General features: G+C 37.6%; 1 protein-coding gene across 1 annotated transcript; it reads left to right on the top strand.

Moving 5' to 3' along the window:
* Nucleotides 1-452: 452 nt before the first annotated feature.
* LOC146391506 (uncharacterized) lies at nt 453-1,792 on the top strand. The gene is made up of 3 exons (XM_084918797.1): nt 453-581; nt 1,011-1,064; nt 1,228-1,792. The coding sequence occupies exons 1-3, from the start codon at nt 453-455 to the stop codon at nt 1,516-1,518; spliced, it is 474 nt and encodes a 157-aa protein (XP_084774923.1). The 3' UTR covers nt 1,519-1,792.
* Nucleotides 1,793-18,311: the final 16,519 nt, after the last annotated feature.

The raw sequence follows: 18,311 nt of genomic DNA, 5'->3' as shown, positions 1-18,311 counted from the left end.
ACGCAAGTGAAAATAATAGTTTTATCACCTCAGTTGACATAATACGAACAACACTGGAACACACCTTAACACACCCACACACATGGAGGAAACGGGAGGTGGAAACAGCAGTGTATATTTAAAAGGACAAAGGAGCTCTGGTCATTTATTCATTCACCAGATTCTTTTCACGTTACAGGTAAGTCTGAAAATTAAAACTGATCATCTCATAGTTTATTTTAAGACTTTTAGAAAATGATTTGAAAATTTTACAAAAAGTGTTGCAGTTCAGTAGTTTCAGCATTTCTTTGTAAGTTGTGTGTTCTTCACACATCTTAATGTTGTAAATCTTTTGATTTAAAATAATAATGAAGCTAGAATTTAAAACTCTCCAGTCTGGAAACGTATTATTCACCTCTTTTTCCTAACACTTGTACATTTTCTTTTTAGAAACAGATTTAAACAGAACAGCGATGGCAGCAGCAGCTTTAGCCTCAAGCAGTGGAGTGACTGTTTCCCGCACCACCAAAGGCCTGTTCCTCATGTTCACCCTCCTGTGTCTGGTTTGCCTTTCAAGTGCCCTGATAGACAAGGACCAACTGGTACATTCAACATTGCTCAGTCAGCAATTTTACACTTAAGGACCAACTAGTTTTTTCTTAATCTTCAGTGACTTTATTGAAGTAATTTGCAAGTCAACAGACTTTGCGAGTGACCACAAATACGTTTTCTGATGAAATGTGTTGGGTTTTTTACATTTCTTTATATGTTATTCAGACTTTTTAACATTTCTATCTGATTATAACAAAAGAAACAGTACAAAAATAAGCAAAACAACAACAAAAAACTGTTATATTTCAGACAGAAGTGGTGTAGGGCATTTGTGCACCAAAGCAGCAATGTAACAGAAAACAGTGTTTCATAATAGCATTAATATCATTAGCATTTGTTACATTATGCACTATTTTACAACTTCAGCCATACATATCTATTGTACAATAACCATCTCAATGGTCACTTTGGATTTTCAGGAACAACTCAGAGAAACCTATCAGAAAACACGACAACAAATAGAAAAACTGAAGGTCAGTACATGTTTCTCACATACTTGCCAAACATTGTCTAAGAGTAGTGGTGTATTAGAGAGCTGTAAAAGTGATTTGTTTACATATTAAAAAAATTATAATGTGGCAATAGTAAACTGAATTTGTGTAATGTTATTAAAGTGATTAAATGTTATCCTATTAGGCTGAGCATGAGGAAGAGGTGGCCTCCACTGCAGAGCTGATGAATGAATACATGAGCTTTATGGACCCGATGATCGCACTGATGAAGAAAACGATGCAAGCATCACGTGATGCTGATTTTCCTCCACTAGACAAATTTATGGAGAACGTTAAGAATTATGTGAAGCAAACAGAAGCTTATGTTAACAGGAAGCACGACGAGTTCGGTGAAAAAATTGAGGAAAGTGAAAAGAAACTGGGAAAAACAAAGAAATTTATTGAATTTCTTGAGGAACAGGAAGCTGATTTGTAACTTAAATGTCAGTCTTTTTTCTTTTTCTCTCCATTTCTCTAATAGCATCTATTTAGTTCCCCTGTCATATAGTACTTTGTAAAACTATGGTTTAACTTTTTCTGTCATCCTTCATTACAGTTTGACATAAAGTAACCTAGGATTTTGCTATTAGCTACAACTGTTCAGAGGATATTATGGGAGTACATCTGTGGTACTCCCATCTTTTTCTGACATGTCTTGTCTTCAGAAGTGGAAGCAATGTTTATATAAACTGACACATAATAAAGACATATACCGACTTTTAGTATTGTTTGTTGTCAAAATATCTACAGTGGTGTGAAAAAGTGTTTGTCCCCTTCCTCATTTACTAGTGTTTTAGCACATTAGAATATTTGTCACACTTAACTGTAGCTGTTTCAGATCATCAAAAAAGTTTAATATTAGACAAATGCCACTTGAATAAATGGTCAAATGATTTAAATGATGACTTCTTTAATTAAGGAAGAAAAGTATTCCAAACCAGCCTGGTCCTGTGTGAAAAAGTAATTGCCCGTCTTGTTAAATCGTGATTTAACTGTGATTAAATTAGTTTAGTTTCACTAAACATACTCAGGCCTGATTGCTGGCAGACCAGTTGAATCAAGAAATCATTTGAACAGTACTACTCTGATAAAGTGAAGCAGGCTAAAAGATCCCAAAAAGTACCACATCGTGCCATGATCTAAAGAAACAAACTTCACACGTCTCAGGTCAGAGTTCATGATTCAGCAATAAAGAAACAGACTAAAAAAACTCAAAAATAATGCAAAGGCTTGCGTCACATTTGTGAGACACTGTATCTCTTGCAAAAATAAACGACTTTTTCTTTTATTTAATATCCCTAGCAACTAAAATGCATATAATCTATTTACAAATTATGTAACATATAATCCAAATTGTCCATCCATCCATTCGCTTCCACTTATCCTTTTCAGGGTTGCTGGAGCCTATCCCAGCTGTCATAGGGCAAGAGTCAGGGTACACCCTGGACAGGTCGCCAGTCTAACACACAAAGACAGACAACCATTTGCACTCAGTTTCAATTTATCCATCCATCCATCTATCTTCATCCGCTTTATCCGAGGCCGGGTCGCGGGGGCAGCAGCCTAAGCAGAGAGGCCCAGACTTCCCTCTCCCCAGCCACCTCCTCCAGCTTATCCGGGGGAACACCAAGGCGTTCCCAGGCCAGCCGAGAGATATAATCTCTCCAGCGTGTCCTGGGTCTGCCCCGGGGCCTCCTCCCGGTGGGACATGCCCGGAACACCTCACCCAGGAGGCGCCCAGGAGGCATCCTTGTCAGATGCCCGAACCACCTCAGCTGGCTCCTTTCGATGTGGAGCAGCAGCGGCTCTACTCTGAGCCCCTCCCGGATGGCCGAACTTCTCACCCTAAGAGTTTCAATTTAGATTAATCAATTAACCTATCCTCACTAAGCACATGTCTTTGCACGGTGGGAGGAAGCTAGAGTAATCCCACACAAACACGAGGAGAACATGCAAACTCCACACAGAAAGACCCCAGCCTGATGGTGGAATTGAACTCAGGACCTTCTTGCTGTGCAGCAACAGTGCTAACCACCGTGCCGCCCAAATTGTCTGTTAACTTTTGAAATATCTAAACAATGCATTTATCATTTAGTGCATTCTAAAGTTAACTTATACTAGTAGAGTTTTTCAAAAAGTTTTTTTTTTCCAAACCACATGTGAAACCCTGTGCTTTGAGTTATTGCATGTCACCTGTTTTCCATGTAATTTATGGGTTTTCATTCAGGAGAGGTTCACTTTCATGGCTTTCCAGGCCACTTGAAACTATTTCAACTATTTCTGCCACTGTAACAGGTGTAAACACACACACACACACACACACACAGAGGGGGAGGGAGAGATTGAAGATGAACAGAAAAGAGAGTAAGGATGAGCCAGCACTGGAGGACCACTCACATTGTGTGTGCCATAAGTTTGAGTCAGATCTCTCATCTGTTATCTCAGGATGGTGGTGTATGAGAAGAGTCTGTTTGTTTGTCGTTTTCACAGAGTAGTTGAAGTTGACAGCAGTTGAAGTTATTTAATTAAATATTGATATCTAGTGTCACTGAATTTATGTAATTTTGCTACACAAAATATTGCAATTCTACATATTTGTAACCCTTCACCCCTGTTATTTACATGTCATTTTTTTCTTTCTACTCTGTCCTTTATTCTGTTTTGTTCTGTTTCCTTTTACTCTCTGTGATTCTTTTAATTTCTTTCTCTTCTTTCTTCTTGCTTTCCCCTCAAGCCTCAGTGGTCTGATCAGATTGCTTGAGCTAAGATAGATTTAGATTTACAATCTGTTGCAGATTTCAGTCTTTCAAAGACGTGTAAGACAATTTAAAGAAACCTTCATTTATTCACAGAACAGATGCATTTATCTAATCATGTACAGAATGTCTTAACAATTTCTCAAAAAGAAGACAAACCCTATAATTTATCCCAGTTTCTATTATCTAATATAGAAGACAAAATTAGTTATTCATGTATAGACCATTTTCATAGCTGACATTAGATAAGACAAAAACAGGAATGTATTTATAGTGCAGAGATTTCAGAAAAAATATTCTGTTTGGGAGCAGTTCACTTTCATGCCTTACCAGAACAATTGAACCTATGCCAGGTCAAGATGTCTGTCATTAGTTTTGTCTGTCGTTGACATAACTAACAGAACATCAACATAAAGTAAATTTTTTTATTTTGTATTATTTTATTTTACATTGACATTGTTTATATTTTCAAATATTGTGATAGTTGTATTTAAATTGTATCAATGTATTCACTACAAGTTTTCAAACAGGCAAAAATAATTCATAGTTTCAAAGGAAGTTCTAGTAAAAGGGGTGCAGCACATGTGAATCATAACTTTTATCGGTTTACATAAAAGTTACAGTTCAGTGTGCTGCTCCTCAATGTATTCGATCAATGTCTTCATCTTTCTCAGTTGCTTTTCCTTGGATGTAATTCCTTGATCAAACTCTTCATTTATGAGGTCTATTTCAGCTTTGGTTTCTTTCATGGAAACCTTAAGGTCCTCCATATCTGTGTCAGGATCTGTTTCACCAACCAGCGCATCAGTTTTCTTCATCACTGCTATCATTGGGTCCATGAGAGCCAGATAATCATCTACCAGCTCTGAAGCTTTCAGCATGTCTGACTTGTACTCCTAATAAGAAAAGAAAATCTTTTCATGAATGGCATAAATAAATGCAGAACTAAGTCATGCTTCAAGGTCATGCATCATAATATTCTTAATGCACACAAGGGACAAACTCAGAGTTTCTGCAGTGAGAAACTTCTACTCACCATCAGTTCCTCCATTTCTTCTTGTGCTTTCTCATAACATTCATTGAACACTTCTTTTGCCTTGACAGTGAACAGTGACGTAGTTACAGTTTGGAATTGGCTGACAAAAGTTTTCATAGTGTACATGACAAAACAGCTGCATAATGAAATATAGAAAATCAGTTTACCAGTTGGTTCTTGTTTGTCAGTGAAGTTGAAAGGCAAACCAGACACAGCAGGGTAAACATGAGGAACAGGCCTTTGGTGATGCTGAAAACAGCCACCCCTCTGCTTCTGGCCAAAACTGTTACTTCCATCACTGTTTGGAGTAAATAGCATGAAATTTTAACTGTAAATAGAAAGTTTACAAAAATAAAGACAATTTTGAAACTCCAGTGAATTCTAATTGAAAAATGTAAAATGCCAGAGATTCACAATCAAGTTTAAATAATTGTAAAGAAAATGTTTAAACTCAAGCTCAGCCGACAACTTTTTGTTTTTTAAAAAAAAAGAAATAATAAGCTATAGAATTAAATATGCTAAGTTTTAGTTTTCAAACTTACCGATGATGTAAACAGAAGCTGAAGAACAAAACAATGAAGAGATGGTGCATCGCACAGTGCTTTTATGCAGATGAGCTACCACATTCCTGATGGCTTACTTCTGTTTTGACATTCATTATGGCACATTCTTTGCACATCACACGTCTCAAACCATCTCTGATGTTTCACTTTCATATAAATCATACATACTAGTTTACTGTAAAGAGAAACTAATATGTTTATACTTTGGCACGCACGTCATATTCCTACACGTTGACCCATTAATGATGCAAATAATAACAATGCAGATTACACTACAAATGATGGAGGAATTTTCTTATTTCTGTATTCTACCATTCTGTTATATAAGCAACAAATGGAGAATGTAGAAAATAGAAAAATGTGTTTTATATTATTATAGTATTTATTAAGCTGCATGAACTTCCAAGAGAACTTGTTTTTTCAGTTTATAAGAAACTAAAATGTCAGTTAATATATCATATTAACTTATCATATTAATCCTTTTCATAGCTCATTTAACAAGTCTTACTCTGCTACTATATTCTGAAGCCACTTTCCCTAACACTGGAAGTCAGGATAGACAGTCTCAAATTGCTGTTTATCAAGTTGCACATTTTCCTAATAAAATATGTGCGCGTTCACATGAAAGGAGTTTTGGCTGCACCTGACCCATCAAAGTGATAAGTGTACCAGTAGCTAAGAGTGAAACAAGAAATAAAACAGTTTCTCATGAAAGGCAACATGCTTTCTTAGGATGCCAAGCACAATATGTGCATATGGTGTAATAACCTTTATTTCACCTTCTACGTTGAACTATCTTAGAGTTTAATGTATATCACAATTTTTTAATAAGTAGAAAGGGAGTTCTGAGCATCTTTGCATTTTAATCAACAATGTCATTTTTATTTTTGCAATATCACCAGCCATTTTTATTACCAAAACCAAATGAATGAAGATGTCAGGGTCTTACCAATAAGTAACTTTGCAACACATCAGTCACACACATACACACACACAGTTTTATTTAATATACAGAATTTTAAAAAATGTTTTTATGGTGCAGAGGTGTTTATGGCTGTAGTAACTCCGAGGGGTAGGTGGAGGCAGGCCATTAAGAGATTTAAAAACAAATAAAAGAACTGTAACAACCTGCAGATGCCTAATGGATGTCCCAAAATAAAGTGTGTTACAACAATCCAGTCTAGATGCATCAAAGGCATTTATCTTTTTAAGAGGGAAATAAATCTGGGATTCATCATCATAACAATGGAAAGAAATCCTGTCTTTCCTGAAAATAGACCCAAGAGGTAAGAGATATAGGGAGAAAAGAAGGGGGGAGAGTAAAACTGAACCCTGTGGGACCCTACATTGAAGAGAGAGAAAAAAACATTCTGCTCTTCAGGCACTGATAGGTATAAAACTACTATATAAATTTCTATCCTAGGTCTACTAAAAACAGCATTAACAGTAACGTTCTCTAAATTGTCAAGTTACAAAAAATACATTTTTAGGTCTGAAAAAGTCTGACTTGCTCTTTTTATATATACTCTTAACTTCATCTCTTTTTTAAAGGCACCTATATACATTGATAGTTAATAGGTTTATTATTACTGTTAGAGAAAGTTTGAAATAACCATATTACAAATTACTGACTGAAAACTGTACTTATTGGAAACCCAGACTGTGTATTGCTAACATTGTACATTTTTCAATTAGAATATATATTCCCTGGAATGGATGTTGTTTCTTTTTTGTAAATATACTATTTGTTTTCTTACAGTGTAAAAATTTCATGTTATTTACTATAAACAGTGATGGCAGCAGCAGTTTTGGCCAGAAGCAGAGGGGTGGCTGTTTCCAGCATCACCAAAGGCCTGTTCCTCATGTCCACCCTGCTGTGTCTGATTTGCCTTTCAGCATCACTGACAAACAAGAACCAACTGGTAAACTAATGCTTGCTTAAAATCCAATCATTTTTTTACCTAATGCATGTCAGCAGCGATTGTGAGTCACCACAATCACATCTGTTGCTGAAACTATATGAAAGTTTTTTTCAGCCATTATAAACTGTAATCACATGTCACTGCTCCCTGTTAAGTTCCAGGAAGTGCTCAAGGAAAGTTACAAGGAAGCACAACAGGAAATGGATGAACTGATGGTCAGTAAAAGTTTCTCACTGCATATAAAATATACTGAGTTTGTCCCTTGTGTGCATTAAGAATAACATCATGCATGACTTTGAAGCATGACTTTGTTGTGTATTTATTGATCTTGTGCCATGAAAATTTTCTTTTTCCTATTAGGAGTGCAAGTCAGACATGTTGAAAGCTTCAGAGTTGGTAGATGAATATCTGGCTCTCATGGACCCAATGATAGCAGTGATCAAGAAATTTGACGCACTGCTTGGTGAAACAGATCCTGACACAGATATGGAGGACCTTAAGGTTTCCATGGAAGAAACCAAAGCTGAACTAGACAGCACAAATGAAGAGCTTGATGAGGAAATTGTATCCATGGAAAAGAAACTGAGAACAATGAAGACATTGATTGAAAACGTTGGGGAGCAGCACACTGAACTGTAAATACAGTGTTTATTTACAAGTGCTGCATCCCTTTAATTTGCACTAAAATAGCCTCTGAAAATATTTGTTTTACCTGTTTGAAAACAATGTCAATGCAAAATAATACAGAATAAAAACATTTACATTCTCTTCATGCTCTGGTAGTTATGTCAACAACAGACAGAACTAATGACACACATTTTGACTTGGCATCATTTCAGGTGTCCTGGTAAGTAATGAAAGTGAACGTCTGCTAAATAGCACCTGGAACCCTGAAGGATCTGACAAGGCTCAGAGTGCTCATTTTCAGCTTTTTATATTATTTTATTCACAATGACTGTGTTGTCAGTTTCACAGTTCTTGCTGACACTTTGCAGTGCTCGCTGCTCTCTGCTGCAGTTGCTCCATTCTCCTCTCCGGTCCGCCCACTACTGAAATAGGGGAGGCATGATTAAATTATGTTTGCCGGCTGCAAAACCCAGCCTTCCCTGACACCACACCCTGAACCCACTACTCCACGTGCAGCCGAGCCACCAACCACACCACAGCAACATTATTAAACTGAATTCAGTTCAATTCAATTTTATTTATACAGCATCAAATCACAAAAAAGTCAAATCAAGGTACTTTATGTTGTAATGCAGACTCTACAAAAACCCAACAATCATATGACACCATATGAGCAAGCACTTGGGCAACAGTGGAAAGGAAAACTCCCTTTTAACAAAAATAAACCTCCAGCAGAACCAGGCTCAGGGAGGGGCAGCCATCTGCCGCAACTGGTTGGGGTGAGGGGAGGAAGACAGGAAAAAAACATACAGTGGAAGAGATCCAGAGATTAATAATATGTAATGATTCAGTGCAGAGAGGTCTATTAACACATAATGAGTGAGAAAGGTGATTGAAGAAGAAATACTCAATGCATCATGGGAATCCCCCAGCAATGCCTATTACAGCACAACTAAGGGAGGATTCAGGGTCACCTGATCCAGCCCTAACTATATGCTTTAGCAAAAATAAGTAGAGATAGTGTCTATCTCCTGAATCCAAAATGGAAGCTGGTTCCATAGAAGAGGTACCTGAAAACTGCAGGCTCTCCCTCCCATTCTATTTTTAAATACTCTAGGAACAACAAGTAAGCAAGCAAAGTGCTCTGATGGGGTTATATGGTACTATATGGTCAATAAGATAAGATGGGGCTTGATTATTCAAAACCTTGTATGTGAGGAGCATATGATCACACAGTTTTACACCTTCGTGCAGACAGGGATACTCTATTATTCTTTCTTTATGATTTTTCATGTTTAAGTTGTTTTTTTTGCAAATTTGTAGTTTGTTTTTTACCTGTTTGAGAGCAGGCACAGTCTCTAAGGGGATGGGGGTTTGGGGGGATAACAGGAGAAGAGAAGCTGCAGAGAGTAAGACTGTATATTAGGCTTTTTAATTTGGGGTTTATTACGGCCACAAGCCTTTGGTACATAGCCTGTTAACAGAGATGCATTTAAAATTGTAGAAGTGATTAATGTTAAGTCATCTTTGAACATATTTGTAGGAAGGTTAAGGTGAAGATAAGCTTTTTTCTCCCCAAGGGTAACTTGGCAACTACAGCCAAGCGCAAACAAGCACACAATGCCTAACATCAAACAGACACAAGAAAAACAACAACACATCTATACAGTCTCTCATTTACATCATTCAGTAGCGAAGGAATTCTTAAGGTCTTTAGTCCCACATTATGCCAATTTGTATCGCCAGCCAGGTGGAAGCAGCTCAACTGAGAGGATAAGCTGATTGACACTTGTTTAAAACCTTCAGATTATGAAGTGCTGAATGTTCATTTAAAGTGGTGCCTGTCACATTGCTCCACACCTGCATAATAACATGAAATTCATTTTTTTCTTTTTGATTTTAAGAAAACTATATCAGCTGACAAAAAGTTACTGAATGTAAAAAAAACCTTGGCATTTGGATAAATGACAATATGACTTCATGCCAAGGAAGTGCACAGCAGATACAATGTTTGCTTTTGGAGTGTAGATGGAGAAGTATAGAGAATGCCAGAAAGACTTGAACTCTGTCTTTGGTGATTATGGAGAAAGCTTATGATAGGGAGGAACTGTAATATTGCACAAGGAAGTCAGAAATGGCAGAGAAGAACGTGAGAGTGATGCCGGGCATGTATGAGGACACTGACAGTGATCAGATGGGCAGTTTGCCTGTTTGCCTTCATTCAAAATATGTATTTTTAACACTCACGTCATTAAAAGACAGAATAAAAAAAGTTAAATTTATATCATCTATTTTTATAATCAGTGATAATTATACTTTCATTTTATTTTTTGTTTAAACTTTCTTTTTTTTATTCTTCTTCATCACAACTACTGAGATTTACACCCTTTTTCAGACATACGTATTTTATTAGTATTACTCCTTACACTTACTTTTGATAAGCATGCCTTTTCCCACAGTTTGTACTGTTTCTCCCTACCTTTAAACAACTTCTGAAAGCAGCTTAAAAGTAGATTATTTTGTGGTTTGTACATTTTCATTGCAGTGCTGAGATCAACTAAATGGTAACATTTTAAGGCAGAAAGTTTAATGAATAGTGCAACCCTATCCATTTAAAATTCTTACCCCTTTTTTGTAGCACATAAATTGGACTAGTTTTTGTTTTGTATGTGCCCCCATACTTTACCTCCACACTGTCTTCATAATACAGTATGGTCACTAATTATTGTCAAAGAACATACAAACACACAGTTGTATTTGTTGGCAGCAGTGGTGAACCCACAGCAAGAGGGTCTTGGGTTCTAACTTGGGTAGGGGTCTTCTGTGTGGAGTCTCCACATGGCCTTGGGGATTTGCTTCAGTGTCTCTCACCATTAAAAACATGTTAGATTAATACTTCCTGATCATATCATGCATTCCACTATCTGACTGAAAAAAGCCTAATTACCTCACATTGTCAGCCCAAAAGAGTAAAGCATTGCATGTTATTCTAAACGTGTCTGTAGAGGAAAAAGACAGTTTAAGGACTACAGACTAACCATCACTCTTTGGTTGTGTGGTTCAGTGGCAGATGTTCAATAAATAAGATAGAAAGACACCATTAGAGTCTCTCAGTCCTTATTTGTTGTAGATTTTCACAACATTTGGCTTTGTTGGCAGGATCACTCATGTGACTGCTTCTGGGCGAGGTGTCAGACAGTGATCTGATATGAAGTCCAGTGCTGGCGGTCAGCTTGAAGTCACTGCATATCCAGTGGTGCGGCTTCAACTGACAGGACCCAAGCCGATAGTTTCCATGTCTCCTGAGAGTGCTGTGACAGAGCCTGAACTTGGGAATTCCTCTTCCCTTGTGAGTAGAACGAAACAAATGAAATGAAATGAAACAAGCTTTATTGGTCACATACACAATCATACAGAGTACAACAAAGTTAAATGTGTCTTGCCCTAGCGGCGGACAGGCTGCAGCCATCCCAGGGCTTGGTGTTTTTTTGGCATGGGGGGCCTAGCCAGAACCCTTACTGGATACTGGGAGGAAATCGAACTTGTGATTTCCATTCCAAAGGTGTGTGGTCTTACCACTACACTATGCAGCAGGGTAGAGGCTGAGGGTCCAACACTGTTTGTGAAATCCAAGCCAACATTAGTGTCACCTATGGAATTCCACCCCCCTCTGTCATTGTTTATCACCTGCCAAATCATCTCAGGCTCTTCGTTATTGTCATCAGTCCCCAGTCAGGACACCAGAGGTGTCCCACCACCTCGACCACCGGTGGGTCTACTTTGTCACCAGTCTCCAATGTGTCTCTGTTGGTACTCCCTGAGGGACTTCACCTTCACTGCTCCTGGTGTCCTGAAGGGCTCTGTATTCTCAATATTCCCAGCGACTGTCAGCCAAGCCCCCTGAGGTGTTCTGTTACCTTTGCCTACATCATCCTGCTGCCCAGCTTCTACAGGGTCTCCACCATTTGCTTCAGCAGGTTCACACTCTCGCGGGCAACTCTCTGCTCTCAAAGTTGAATCCTTCTGAATCAACTGACTTTTGACTTTTGGAGTGTTTCTCACTTTGATGGACAGTTCAGGATACTGTGTTAAACCTAGCTGAACTGTGGCAACAACATATGTGTCATTTACACTGTATTTGTTTACATTTTGGAAAATTAAATATGAGGAATTACCTATTAACATTTACTGTTTATTGCATAGTAGCAGAACTACTGAGTTTAAATCTAAACACATTTTTAAAACCAAAGGAGTCTAAGGTAAGTTCTGAAAATAAAAGTGAAAGGGCAGCTCATAACCAGAGTACATAAAGCATTTGCAACGTGTCATCTCATTGTTTTCATTCGTCACCTGTACAGTGCAGCAGGCCTTCTTCCATTCACCTGGCAGGTAAGCTCAGCATTGTACCTTTGGATGTTTTTTTACTGAATACAATCAAGGATTACATTACAATTATTCACTTGCTTCAAAAATGGGGTGCAGTCAGTTGTAATCTTCCTTTGATGACTGCGATGAAACAGGGATGAGAGGGAGTTGGTCTGCTTTGAGTTTTTAACTAAGCAACGTTAATTTAGCACATAATGCAGATTTAGTTGCGATATTTGTAAAATCCATTACTCAGTGTGACACGTCGTGGTGTACATGAACCAGAGGCGGATTCACTCCTGGTGGACTGAGTAGAGTGTACACCTCAGGGGTAACTCTGTCAGCCACAGACTGGGCCAGATCTAACCAGCGCAAATTTAGAATTTGTCTGCCACAGTCCTTAGTGATATTGTTTTAATTCTCACAGTGATGGCAGAAGCAGCTACCAGAACAAGAGGGCGAGTCTGTGTCATCACGTGCTTGTTTCTCTACGTGTTACTGACGATCTACTCGATGCTGTGCTTCATTTGCATCGCAAGCTGGGCCAAGAACAAACTGGTAAATTTATTATTTGCACATAAACACTGCAAATAATTCTTAACTGCTGAACAGTTTCTGTACTTAAAAGGGGTTTTCATAGAAGCTTAAGCAGCTGTTATTTTATTTATTCCAATATAAATGCTGAGTGCAAAAGAAGAAACAGACACAAAGTGGGTCCAAGTTGCTCACAAGCTAACTTTGAAAGTTTGTCATGTGTAGGCAGTAAAAATAAATAAATAAATAAAATATAAAATATCAATAACTACATTTTAGATTAAAATATCTATCTATGATACGTTGACAGTGATGCAAATATTATGACTACAGTCTTTTCAACACAATATACTGTAATAATTTTAAATGTTTCAAAAAATTTTATTTTATTGTTTTTCATTAGGCAGAAGAAAACTATAAAAATGCAGCCATCACAAAGCTATTTGAATTCACAACTTCACTTCCTAACAAGAACCAGCTGGTAAATTAATATTTTCTTTCATTATTATTTGTAGTTTCCTTTAATTTCATTGTGTTGTTGAGCAGCTGGCATTCTCACTATGCTCTGCTTCTTTCTGCTAAACCTCAGGAAATATTCAGGAAAATCCTCCAGACAGCAGTAGAAGAAGAAGAGAGACTGAAGGTAAGTCAGTCAGTCTGCATGTTACTCACATGTTGGCTGAGAAAATCTGGAATTTGTATATTCTGTGTATATGATAATCTAGATCAGATCCCTAATCACTAAACCTAACCAAGGAAGGTAAAAAAAAAAAAAAAATGGCAGATTAGCTTGTTTGTTGTGTGATTTGTCCCGCTGCTAAAGTTTCTGGGCTGCCTTTCCTCATAACAGTCGTCCCTCAAGACTTTCTCCATTGAAAGCAATGCATTATCAGGGATTGTAACATCTAGTCCTTTTACTGAATCCCACTGCACAGCGCCACTCTCTTAGAAATTGTACATGTGTACAACAAAATGTTTTTTTAAAACTTTTATTTTACAGTCAGATTCAGACGCAGAATGTAAAGCAAGAATAGTTTTATTTTAAATAAAATGCCACACTGATAAACTTTCCAATGCTTGAAAGTTTGGATGGACATATTTGCATACCCGAGAGCTGAATTTGTTTCTCAGAGTCCAGTTCGTGATTCAATCTAAGCAACAAATACTGCAGATGTAACACTTTAAGTAACCTGTTGGCTGTTACTGTCAACATCATATTTTAAAATAAAATATTGAGACGATTGAGAGAGTGCCTGATAAAGTACGACACCTGCTGGTCACTTTTTGTAGCTACTCTTGTGCTTGTTTTTGCTTTGATTTCTTTCTAAGTGCAGACTTTACCCTCTGAAGTAAATCAAAGGGAGAACTTACCAGTCCAATCATTTTGAAAATAGATTGTGCTCTCTCAGCGTCACATGAACTCCAAACAGCGGATTACATTATAATTCATATAGTAGCAGAACTTTAATTTTGAAATTTGATATTAAAATACTATGGGTATTTTATCTAATTTCATTTAGCTGATGAAGTACACTTAATTTATTTTGGTTTTGTTTGGGTTTGTATGACAGTTGTGGTTAGTTGCCTGAACCAAAAATTCCAGGGCCAAATTTTCGTCTCAGAGAAGCAGTTAATCAACGAGGTAATGGTACATGTACCAGCTTGCTCAATTAGCATCTACACAGTGTAACGTGGTTGTTGTGTTAAACTGCTTTCCATGTGTAATTGTCACACCATGGCAGTGACAGCAGATTTTGGTCTGCTGAAACATTGTTGATCATCAGGACCTAGAGGACATACTGTGCATTCACGGCGCTTCACTTGTTCCACATTTTGTCATGTTAAAGTCTCTATCTCAAAATGGATTCTACACATTATACCCAATAATGACAAAGTGAGAAAAAGTTTGCTTAAAATTCTTGAAAAGTTTTTTTTTTAAAACTACAATATGCTGTAAAATGTACACAAGTATTCTTAACCTTTTCCAATACACTCAACATTGAGCTCATGTGCATCCTGTTTCCACTAGTCCTCTGTCAGACATTTCTACAACTTGATCAAGGAACTGAACTCCCAGAATCAGAATCAACCTTCTGGGATTTACTTACCTGGATGATTGAGATTAGCTAGAATATACATAACCAATTTAAATTGGTAAATTGGTTATGTAAATTGGTAAAAAAGAGTTGTTTGTTTGTTATAAACATCACTTTTGTAATTTAGTGCCTTCTGTAGTCTTCCACAGTTTTTTATTCTGTTTTGATACAGTTTTTCTTTGCTTCTCACATTGTCGTTTAGAAATTTCGTGTCTCTCACACAAAGAAAAAGACAATCGTGGTGAGCAAAGGTAAAAGTCTTAGTGCTTCTGCTGTACTCATAAACTTGGGGCTGGAGGGCCTAATTCTCTCTCAAAAGATCTCACAATTAGTTTATTGTTTTTGTTCTATTGGAGTCAAAAAGGGCACTCAAAGAAATGAGAGAAATGAAAAGAAAAGAGCTAATTTAGTTGGAAAAGAGAGTTTATTGTACAGCAAGATCAAACTCAGAGTCAAAGGGTCAAAGCTTCCCAGGTTTTTAAGCCACATCACACAGACTCAACAATAAACAAAAGAAAATCGTGAGTGTACACTTTATATAATACCTAGTGAGTGATTAGTGTGTGGCTATAGCTCAGGAGGTAGAGCAGGTCACCTACTCATCAGGAGGTTTGTGGTTTGATTCCTGGCTCCTCCAGTCTGCATGTCAGGAGTGTGAATGTGTATGAATGTAGTTAGGAAGCACTCAGCTGAGAGAGATTGGGTGAATGTGGCATGTTGTATAGAGCACTTTGAGTAGTCTGGGCGAGCAGAAAAGCATTATAAAACAGTCAGTTCATTCACTATTTGAAGAGTTCAAGTTTGTCTGCAGCTGACCCATGTGTGGGCCAGATCTGGGCCACCAAAGGACTGTCATTCTTTGGGGTATGTGGGCAATGTATAAGCACATTGTATGGGCTGATCTGGGCCATACCAATTTTGCTATGTGGGTGCTTGCATCCATATATGACTTTACCCATGCCTGTGTTTGATCTTGGCAGCTTGTTCACCCCTAGGTGGCACTATGTCCTTCACTGCCTTCATCCTTGTTCCCTGTGCTTGCATCTATGTTCCTTCTATCATAAATATGGAATTTTGTTAGTCTATTAAATCTTTTCTGAGGACTTTGCTATCGTCTCGCTTGACTTTGAGTTCATGGATGCAGACAGACATTTCAGTGCTTCTTACAAAGTGTTTACAAACATAATGTTTTAATTACACATGCTCATAACACACCTAAACATGTGAGATGAATTAAATGAGGTACACCAATCTGTGTGTAACTTATTGCAAGTGTTATAATATTTTTAGTGTACGTTCGATTATAAGATATACTTCAAAACACTAATGTAACTTAACTCTAGTGATTGCCTTTCCTGCAAGTGAGGCACTCTATATAATTACTTCCCAATGATCTAGTAGATATATGGATTAAACAATGATGAACAATAATACCAGGAAACTGACTGTGAGACACACACACACACACACACACACACACACACACAAACAGGTGATACAAAGCAACACAAACTAAACTGGGAAATGTTAACTGTACTCTCACGGGAAACACAGGAAACACACAGCATGGGGACGAACCGACGTAAACGACGCGACAACGAGCACTGACTGACAAGGAACTAAAATACACTGACAGGAACATGAGGAAACGAGGAACAAGTGGGAATACGGCTCAAACTAATTAAGCAGGACAACACAAGGTAAGCAAAACAAAATACACTAACATGAGACCAAGACCTTTAATGTAAAACAGGAAAGTGACTGGTCAATGAGCCAAACTTACACTAAGCACAATGCACAGGAACAATGCAGTTGAATTCTTCTCTGGTGTCCTGGATTGTTGATTACCTGACAGGGAAGACCACAATATGTGTATGTTCCACATTGTGTGTCTGACAAGGTAATCAGCAACACAGGGACGCCACAAGGGACCATCCTCTCCCCCTTACTCTTCACTCTCTACACCACAGACTTCAGCCACTGCACAGAGACTTGCCATCTTCAGAAGTTTTCTGATGACTCTGCAGTGGTATGATGCATCAGCAAGGCTGATGAGTCAGATGTACTGGGCTGTGGTTGTCTCCTTTGTCATGTGATGCAAGCAGAAACATCTGCAGCTCAACATGGCGAAGACCAAGGAATTGATTGTGGACTTTAGGAAGACCAGGAAAACACTGACTCCTGTTTCAATCCAGGGAGTCAACGTGGACATTGTGGAGAACTATAAATACCTTGGAGTATACATAGACAATAAACTGGACTGGGTTAAAAACACGACTGCACTTTACAGAAAAGGCCACAGTCGTCTCTATTTTTAGGACCTTTAACATCTGTCGGACAGTGCTCAGGATTTTCTATGAGTGTGTTGTGGCCAGTGCTATCCTCTATGTTGTTACATGCTGGGGCAACAGGTTAAAGGTCGCAGACGCCAACAGACTAAATAAACTGATTCCCAAGGCCAGTAATGTTGTGGGGATGGAGCTGGACTCCCTTAGGGTGGTTGCTGTCAATATTCTTGATATTTATTCATTAATTATTTGTCACCTCTGTCTTTCCTTGAGATTTATGATTAAGTGATTTGTATATATTGTGCTATTTCTTAAATTTGTATTGTGTTGTATTGTATTGCATTGCATTGTATTGTTAACTAGTTTAGTCTGTTTCTGTTACTGTTACTGTCCTGGAGCAGCTGTAACCCACATAATTTCCTTAGGAATTAATAAAGAATGCTGGTTCTGATTTATTAAAACTTCTTTTATGTTTATGTTAATAAACATTGTTACAACTCATTACTGATAGGCAGAGGTGGGAAGTAACAAAGTACAAATACTTTGTTACTGTGCTTAAGTAGAATTTTAATGTTTCTGTACTTGAGTAGTTATTTTTCTGGCATATTCTACCTTTACTCCCAACTTTTTAAACAATTTTTGTACTCCTTACATTTGCAAAACAAAAAGCTTAACTTAGGTTTGACAGATATTTGACTACCATCATGAGTCAAATATATTTCATGTGAATTTCTTAGCTTGAACAAGTTAATTCTTCAGGTGATGAATATCTATAAGGCAAAAGTGAAAGCCAGAGGTATAAACCCAAGCGAAAATGAAAGTCTCATTGCCTCAGTCTGCATAATATGAACAACACTGGAACATATCTTAACACACCCACACACATAGAGGAGATGAGCAAAATGGGAGGTGGAAACAGCAGTATATATATAAAAGGACACTGTGATCTCTGATCATTTTTTCATTCACCCGCTTCTTTTCATATTGAAGGTAAGTTTGAAAATTAAAACTCACCATATCATAGTTTATTCTAAGAAAATGA

The sequence above is a fragment of the Perissodus microlepis genome, chromosome 3 (assembly GCF_051167445.1).
Source record: "Perissodus microlepis isolate ML-2025 ecotype Zambia chromosome 3, ASM5116744v1, whole genome shotgun sequence".
Taxonomy (NCBI): domain Eukaryota; kingdom Metazoa; phylum Chordata; class Actinopteri; order Cichliformes; family Cichlidae; genus Perissodus; species Perissodus microlepis.
The sequence above is the reverse complement of the archived record's forward strand: the minus strand, read 5'-3'. Positions and strand labels throughout refer to the sequence as shown.